Here is a 9,195-nt window from a genome sequence, read left to right as displayed (position 1 = left end):
CACCGTGGCCAGGTCAAGGGAGAAAGCATGGAGAAAACAGCAGGAGGGTGGAAAAACCTGCATTTGGGGGGGAGACATTTATGTATGCCTAATTAAGGATAGATCTCAGGGAAAGCAGATACATTTTTAGTAGCCCACTGAGTCTGAACAGACTGCTTTAAGACCCATACCCACATGTTATGCTTACACAAATAAACGAGATTTTTATTGTCAGTATCAACGAACACAGATGGAAGAATATTCACGTGTCAAGGACACATTGCTCACAAGATCACAAAACGTCTGTTGATCCGTATTCATCAATGATTTGGTGAATCACTACATGTCTGAGTAATATATATATATATATATATATGTAAAGAGATTTCTAAAACTTCATTTCTATTTGGACTCTGGCAATAAATTCATTAGAAAGAGAAAGCTGAAGCTTTGAAGCTAACATCTATACCTTTCACAGATATCTTGATTCACCAAACATGAAAATCACATCCCTTCACACATGTTTTAAGTTGTACACAAAGAAAGCACAAGAAACACTGATTTGGCTCAATCATTTGCCTAATGAAAGGCTTTTTTATTTTTTTATTTAAAAAAAGAATCCCCCATAAAGCTGTCAGGGGTACCTGGTGACGTTACAGAAGCAAAGTGTTTTCTAAGCAGCTCCAGGGCTCTGTTGTTTCTTGCTTGTATGGTCTTCTCCGCTCTCAGTTCATTCTTGATGGCATTGAGCTCCCCGTGTATCTTTTCCATTTCTAATTCATAATACAATTTCACTTCTTCCTTTAGTAGTGCATTTCCAACCTCAGTTTGCTGCTTTAACTTCCTAACAGCTTCTTTTAAATCCTTGTTCTCAAGGCTCAACTTGTGGATGACCTCTTTGGCTTGCTGGAGCTCTTCTGTTAAGTTTTTAACATTTGTTGCTTTTTCAGAGAGGTCATTTCTTAAAGCTTGAAGTTCCCAGTCTTTCTTGGAAGTTTCCATCCCTGCTTCTTGAAAATTTAGGGGTTTTGAGGAGACTTCTTTTTTGCAGTTCAAAAGTTCTTTTTCCGCATTTTCGAATTCCTCTTCTATTTTCCTGCATTTCATATTAAGCGCTTCCAGCTCTTCGTTCAAAAGATTCAGGCGAAGTTTTGGAGACATTCCTTCAGTGAATTTCTTCTTCTTGTCTTTTCGTGGTGGAGTTGATAATTCCTCTGTACCCCAGCCAAGAGGCTCTTCTGCACTATTAAAGCTTTCTTCAGTTGCAATGTCTAAATTAGATGATTCATAGGAGGCAGAATTTGTGTCTGCCTCATTCTTTGAAATGTTTATCTTTCTCTCTCTTAAATTTGGTTCTTGTTCATTTTCATTTGGTTGAGAAATAACTTTTTTCCTTTTAAATTTATTTTCTTCTTGAAACTTTCTACTAGACAAGTTAAAAATCCCTTCCATTCTCTTGGCCTTACCTAAAGTCATTTGTTCAGAAGAGGATTCAAGCTGAGAAGCCTCATCTAGAATATCCTGTGCACTATGAAAAGGAGCAAACATATTCTCCTTCCAGTGTTTTCTTCTAGCATCCATTTCTTCAGGCACCTCTTCCAATTCCTGAAAAACAAAATTTAAAATCAAGGCACATATTTACACTGGCAGCCGGGGTAGTGGAAAGAACTAAGAATCCTGGCTCAGGGGTGAAAGAACCTAAATATTTGAGGGCTGGCACTCCCTCGAACTCACTGAGTGACTTGGGCCTCAGTTCCCTCATTTATAAATGGAAAGGGCTAAACTAGCTAAGTTCTACAGACCTTTCCAGCTTTAGAATTCTCTGATCCTATGAAATATAACCAATAAATGGACACACTTGGCTATTTATTGTAGAGAAAATAATTCTATGAGAAAGCAGCATGAAAACAACTGCTTTGAAACAGTAAAAGTGATTTTAAATTAATAGGTTAATATTGATAAGTTAAATCTGTGCTTCCAATGTGCCTGGTGTTTTTTTTCTAGTTCTTTTCGGTTGGACTACTGTTTATTCATTCTTTAAAGTGACTAAAACATCAGTGCTTAATGCAATGTGAGCTGCTTTGGGTAAAGTATACCATGCAGACTTCCTTATGACTAACGCTGCCAAACGCCCTTCTGTCTTGACCTGTAAATTCCTGCTATTCCAGTCTTGGGCTTTGCTTTTAGGCAAGACTGCCAAGCGTACAGAATTCTATCCGTTTTGACAGCAATTTCATGATGAGAACCGAATGTCAACAATTGAAAATATTAATGCCACCAAATGGGTTTTTCTCGAGATACTGATTCCAAATATAGCTTTTAGGTGAAAACTTAGCATACTAAATCACAGCTAAGTTTCTAAATTTACAAAAATTAGAGGATACTTATTTTGTTTCAAGGAGTCTTCCCTATTCAAAGACAGTCCATAACATAGAGCTTTCCTAAAACACAGAAACATTTGATCAGTAACTACTTTTGAGAGAAGGGAGAAAGAAGGACCCAAGCAACATGCTGAAGGGCCACCGGCATCTGAAGCCACCAAACTGGCAACTGCAGTTACCGCCAAAGGGTGGGAAGAAGGAGGGGGTCACTTTATTCATCTTATACATTAATTTGCTGTAATATAGTTGGAAGATTACCACCGAGAAAAATCAAAGTATGCCTGCATCTATTTTTCCCGTGAACACAAATGTAATTTTATCTTGGTAACAAAAAATGGCAGTTGTGTTTATTTTTTAATTAATATTTTCTTTAATATTATTAAAGATTATAATGTAATATTATATTAATATATTATAATATTTAATAGCTGTAATATTTCATATTATATAAAGATGCTAATAGTAGTGCATGTTATCTGTAGAATTTTGGAAAATACAGAAAATCACACGTACAAGAAAAAACCAAAAGAAATCTTCCTCATAATCCTGTGGCCCTGAGATAACCACTTTTTTCTATATTATTTCTTGATAATTTTCTTTTTAGCGAGTATAGTTTAAATTCTAACAAATTGTTCTTACTACAGACAATGAGAGAATAAACTCGATACCTACATGCCTGACACCTTCCCCCCAAAAGAAGAGGGAAGGGACTCACTCTATACCCAAGGATACATCTCCACTGACAACTATTTGGCTTTGAGGAAAGGAAAAGGTACAAATATGCAGTGAAGGTGTTAAAACGATTGGTTCAAAAGCCATAACCGAAGCTTTAAGTTTAGTCAATCAGACCACAGTAGTAAGCCAAAACTTGAAATTCATGGTATGTATTTGCCACTGGAGCATCCTCTCCTTTCTCCTGAAATGGTCCGTTCTGACTTTATTATTCTGTTAGTCACCATCCAGAAGCATCGATGATCTATCTGTCCTTAAAGAGGAAGATGACCATAATCCCATTTGCTCTCCTCTCTAGAAATATGAATGCAAATGCTGGGAATTATTACAGGGATCATAAAGGAAAGGAACAGAGGAAAGAGAAAAGATGGCAATACTAATTGCCAGTCACATTTTTATTTATTTATTCATTTATTTTATTTTTGGCTGCGTTGGGTCTTCGTTGCTGTGCACGGGCTTTCTCTAGTTGTGGTGAGTGAGGGCTACTCTTCGTTGTGGTGCGCGGGCTTCTCATTGCGGTGGCTTCTCTTGCTGTGGAGCACAGGCTCTGGGCACGCGGGCTTCAGTAGTTGTGGCACGTGGGCTCAGTAGTTATGGCTCACGGGCTCTAGAGCGCAGGCTCAGTAGTTGTGGTGCACAGGCTTAGTTGCTCTGCGGTATGTGGGATCATCCCGGACCAGGGCTCGAACCCGTGTCCCCTGCATTGGCAGGCAGATTCTTAAGCACTGCACCACCAGGGAAGCCCAGTCACATTTTTAGCAGTCAAATTTTTACCAGACAACTCTCTAAAAGTTTTAAAATGCTTCTAATCAGGTAGCAATGGGAGAGAGATTACTATTCTTCCTACCTAATTCTGGATGAAAGGCATTGGTGAGATTGATCAGGAAAGCGGTATGCAGAGGGGCAAGGTGAGACCACTTTATACATGAAGCTAGCAATAATGACAAATCTGAGATAGAGGTCTGGGTATAGAGAAAGGTTAAAATAGAAAGCTCTTTTCATTAATGATTTTGCACCTTGAAAAAGTGACTTCTATCTCCAACCCTCCCATAAATCTCTGGCTAAAAACATATATATATATATTTTTTTCCAGCATCACCACATTTCTTTCCTGGGCCTCTGTATAATTTCCTGATACAGCCCATGCTTTTCACAGAACTGGGAAGAGTCCATTTATTTTATAACTGAGGCTCAGAGAAGTTAAGTAACTTGTCCAAGTCCACACAGCCTATAGTGGTAAAACTGAGACCCTGTCTCCCAGATCAGTGCCTATTCTAAAATTCCTCTTTATTCTTCTGTTAGGTTTCACTCCACAAATTGAAAGAAAACAACCCACTATTTTCAGAGCTTAGGTGTTTTTAAAGGGCCACAAAAGGAGAGAGGAAAAATGAAGGGGGGAGGGTAAGGAGAATTGCATGTCACATATCAAAGGCCAGAAAGAGAAAGGTCTGAAAAGCCTTTTGGAATTTCCCTCCCATAGCTTACACAGGGCAGGGTCAAGGGGTCTCTGAGCTGCTTCTTTCTTTCTTTCTCTCTCCCTCTCTTTCTCTCTCTCCTTTCCTCCCCTTTCCCTTTCCCCCTTCCCTCCTTCCTTTCTTTTTTTCTTTTTCTCTTTCATTGGCGAGATATCCTTTAAGGGCTTGTTCCCAAATCTAGTCACAGAGTATGGCAAAGCCCAGAGTGCGGGTAAAAGGTGCCAGGCTCATTTTCTCTTCACAGATTGCGTGGTTTGTTTTTTACGCAGAACAAGTATGACATTAGTATTCTTTGGCAAAGACAAGAAATATGCTTTAAGACAATGATACTCCTTCCTCTACCCTGGCGTGGCAGCGATTTTGCTTTCAATAAACTTGATTAGGTAATTTGTCGCAGCATAAGGCAAATCAAACCAGAGCCATTATTGAAAGTATAAGCATGCCTTTTTAGTGGGTCATTTATTATTACAAGTGCCTACCCAACACTATACTGGATGTTGAAGGACTGAAGGGTAGGGGAAGGAGGTCCAAGAGAAATGAAAAATTTAAAGAAACGAAAACACAGGAAAACAATATAAAGTCATATGACAAAAACAACATTAGTGGTCCTCTAAGCCAGTGATCCCCCAGAAGTCCTTGGGACTGCACTGTTAAGGCATGGTTGTCCATTATACGGCTACATCTGTTCATCTGTCTCTGACATGAACTGATGATGGACACCTGACGGTTCTAGTTAGTGTCTCCCTGAAAACATCACCATTCATCCTCTGGTGACTTACTTTTGCAGTGGCAAACTAGTAGGGCATTTTGGTGGAGTAAGGAAATTTCTTGACTCATGGAAATGGTTTCTACTCACCTAAAGAATTTGGGAACCACTGATAAACTGAAAATGGATTTATAATGTAATATCATATAATGTAATTGTTGAAAGCTAAGCAAAGAGTGATCACTTATTATGGATCTTTAGGTAAACTGTTTCATAAAAATCTTGGGTGAATGCATATATGTCTTCAAAAAGTTCCAGAAAGTAATACACTGTTTATTGTGAAAGGAGAAACCCACAAAACCATCCAATTTTCATCTTCAAGGTGTGGGGTCCTGGGAAATATGCTCATATTAAGATGGATAAGTGATCAAATATGTGAAATCTAATTATTTATGTTCTAAAATATTTATACTTTAAACCACATGCTTTAGGGAAATTTGATGACATAAAAATCAAAGATCTCTTTTCTTTCTTGCCTTATCTCATTTACATTAGATTTGATTTCAAAATTTCAGGACCATCTCTTTTGCATAATTCTTGATCTGTCTGCAAAATGCAATTATTCTTCCAAGCAGGGGTAGGCAGGGACTGGGAAACCTCCAGAGGCTTTTTCCCACCTCACACGAGTGCTTCATCCCAAACTTTGTAAATTGGGAGTGATGTTTAGCAAAGGTCATCTCCAACCTGTGATGGGGCAGTAAGGGGAAGACAAAAGGCCCTTCTTAGCCCAGGCAACGTTTTCCCATTATTCTTGGATGGTTTGGTTCTCTCAACCCTCAGAAAAACTGCTTGGCCAAGACAGGAAAAAAAACATCTGTTTCAAAGAAAGTCACTGGCCTTGCTTCTTTGCTCAATTGTCCAATCTGTTCTCACATAAAAGCAGTAGTTCTCAACTTATTTTTCTGCTTCCACTGTTCCCAGGCACAAAACACAGCCATCATTATCCCTTCTCTTTGCTCCAGAAGATGCTGACCTGCTCCCTTTAGGGGAGCTTCTCCATTCCCCAGCCTTTCCAAAATCATTGGTTTACAGAAACTATTAAATACAAAAATGAGGACTGCCCAAAGCTGTCTGAAGGAAGGTGGGTAAACATGTTCTACCATGCAAAATTGTGGGGAAGGAAAAGAAAGTTCTTGAGAAAGGAATTAAGTGTGGACTATGGTAAAAAAAAAAAAAAAAAAAAGACTGAAGGAATCAGATATCTTGGCTCCCACACTTTAGAACTATGTGAAAACTTACCTTTTGTGAACCTCAGTTTCTTCAGATGTAATATAGGGACAATATACCTATTTCTAGGTGGTTAGGAGAAATTATTGAAAATGAAAATGGAAGCAATTTTAAAGTATACTATACACCATGGGTTTTGTTCTCTTTTAGATTTTCCTTACCCTCCCTCGGAACATAAACCAGTCAAATAACCCAACCCTTCTCCAAAGATATGTGCTTCAAAGTTGCCAGCCTGAAGTCATCAGACCTCAGAAAAAGTCAGTTTGCAAAAAAAAAAAAAAAAAAAAAAAAAGGAAGTACTATTAAGGTAAGTAGGAGGGAACCTAAACTTGAATCTTACATTAATTCGACCTGCATCTTCATGGAAGAATTAGCCCTAAATCCTGTAAATTGTTGATGTCCGCAAATTTCCAAAGCTAAATTGATTCTAAGCAGAAGAGTTGTAGTCTTTTCTACATCAGAAGAGATTTGCATTTTTTATCACCAATTGCTTTACCATGAACTTTCCAAATGTCCCAGTGTTTTTCAGAGCCACCAATAATATCTTAGAAATATTACAACTGGTGTATCAGTTTGAAGATTATCAAGGATGACTCCGCACTCTGAGTTTTTCTTGTGCTTCTGCATCATTTCATACATAGTTTCATTTTACCAATACGCTGTGATCTCCTGGCATCTTATTCATGGTTGTATCCCTGCTGTTGCCTGACACATAGTGGCCCTCAATAAATATTTGTTGAATGAATGACCCTTAATATTCTTCCTGAAAATCCTACAATGTTTTGATTCTAATTGAGTTTCTGTAAGTACTTATAACTTCTCTTTTGGCTTATGAGGTTTTGGGGGGGTGACATTTTAGGGAAAGGGCTTTTATTTTTCCCTTAAAGTTTATTTGGCTTACCTAAAGTCCTCAGGACACTTTTCTTTTGTATTTTCATGAGGCTTTTTTGATAGTGTACTGACAGTGCAGACTAATGGTCTAGTTAAAAGATTGAAGATTTACACTGGGTGAGGCTCTGTGCTTCTTAAACCTCCATAACCAGCTATCAGCCAGCAAAATGGTACTTACAATTCCTGACGTCCAAGGTCTTCTGTCTGATGCCGCTGTTCTCCTTCTCCAGATTGAACTGAAAAAGAAAATATATTACATATAAAATATATTTTATATATTTTGGTTAATATATAATTAACCAAAATGCCCAAATCTGTGTTCATATGAGATGTAGCTTAAAATTACAAGTGATAGCCTTAATGTTGTTTGGCTTACCTGAAATGCGATGTCAGACACTATGAAGCAAGTTTTCTTTTGAACTTGTCAACCCAATTTCCCCACTACCACACCACTAAGTCTTCCTTCCCCAAGCAATGCAAATATCAGATGGGACAAGAATCATGGTGGCATCTTATTCAACACGGTACCTCCTCGCCTTTAGCAATCATTGAACAAATGAGCTACCACTGGTGGCCACAGCGGCATGCTTGTTAGTAAGCAGCAGGCCAAGAGCCGCGTTAGCAGAGGCTGGAGCCGAGGCATTGCCTCCCTCCCCCAGAGTCTAGTTATTTTGAAAAATCATTAAAAAGGGAAGTGATCCCGGTTTTTGCCTTAATCTTTCATGGTCCTCACATAGGAGCCAAGCGGCCAAATTGTCTTCTCTATTGTTTGGCCGATACTGAGAGCGAAGCAAAGTACCATTGAAAACCGGGCCCTGTGCACGGTTCTTACCCCCAATTCTTTATTATTAGTGTGGAATAATTCCTTCTAGGAGAAAAGATACGAAGTCGCCTTAATTCCAAAAGGCCGAGTACTTTATTAGCATGGAAGTCACTTTCTTGCTATAAAGCTGCATCTAAGCAGGCATAGTTTGGGGGTTTTCTCTGTAAATGGTTAACTAAACTCCTGCCACCGCTGCTTCCAGTGGAGAAGAGGTGGCTAGGGTCAGGGTGCTGCCCGGGCCGCCACCGCAGGTGACACCTCCCACCTCTCCAGTCCCTACCCTCTGCTGGCGGGCCGTGAGGAAGAGGGCAGGGGCGAGGCCTGACCCCACTCCTCCTTCCACACCCCGAGTCCCACACCCTGTCCCCTTCCCTCCCAAACGCCCGCCAGTTCCCGGCCGGGACCCTAAAGGGTGAAGAAACCCGCAGTGGGCATCGAGGCGGGGAGCGCGCTGCCTCCGCCCGGGTCACCCAGGGAGGGCGAGGGGCTAGCCTGGGGAGCCCTGGCCGGGCCGGGCGCAGACATACCTGGCGGCGTGGGTGGGGTCCGGTGGGCCCTGGCCCCTCTTCCCTGAAGACGACCACCAGCGGCGGGCGGCTGCCCTGGGTTCAGCGCTGGCCAACGCGACCCCTCCGGACCGGCCCCGGGCAGAGCCTCTGCAGTGCAGGGCCAGCGCGAGCCGTGCCGTTGCCTGGCAACCGGCCAGCCCGATTTAAAGGGACCCGCGCGCCGCTGCCCAGAGCGCCGGGCCGGGCGCTGCCTGGCGATCGTCACAGCCCGCGCGAGCACTGAGCATGCCCGGTGGGGCGGGCGCCGCGGCGGCTTCAGCCTGCACGAAAGTCGAGCTCGAAGATGAAGAGAGCTGAGTCAGGGCGGGAAGGGTCGAGAAACTGCGAGGCAGCCCCACCCATGGTGGGCTTA

General features: G+C 41.2%; 1 protein-coding gene across 1 annotated transcript; it reads right to left on the bottom strand.

The window, feature by feature from the left end:
• Nucleotides 1-560: 560 nt before the first annotated feature.
• CCDC160 (coiled-coil domain containing 160) lies at nt 561-8,968 on the bottom strand. The gene is made up of 3 exons (XM_065901322.1): nt 8,802-8,968; nt 7,630-7,687; nt 561-1,584 (listed from the first exon to the last, which is right to left on the bottom strand). The coding sequence occupies exon 3, from the start codon at nt 1,558-1,560 to the stop codon at nt 583-585; it is 978 nt and encodes a 325-aa protein (XP_065757394.1). The 5' UTR covers nt 1,561-1,584; nt 7,630-7,687; nt 8,802-8,968; the 3' UTR covers nt 561-582.
• Nucleotides 8,969-9,195: the final 227 nt, after the last annotated feature.

Source organism: Phocoena phocoena, chromosome X (genome assembly GCF_963924675.1).
Source record: "Phocoena phocoena chromosome X, mPhoPho1.1, whole genome shotgun sequence".
Classification (NCBI taxonomy): domain Eukaryota; kingdom Metazoa; phylum Chordata; class Mammalia; order Artiodactyla; family Phocoenidae; genus Phocoena; species Phocoena phocoena.
This window is presented reverse-complemented; position numbering and strand designations above follow the sequence as displayed.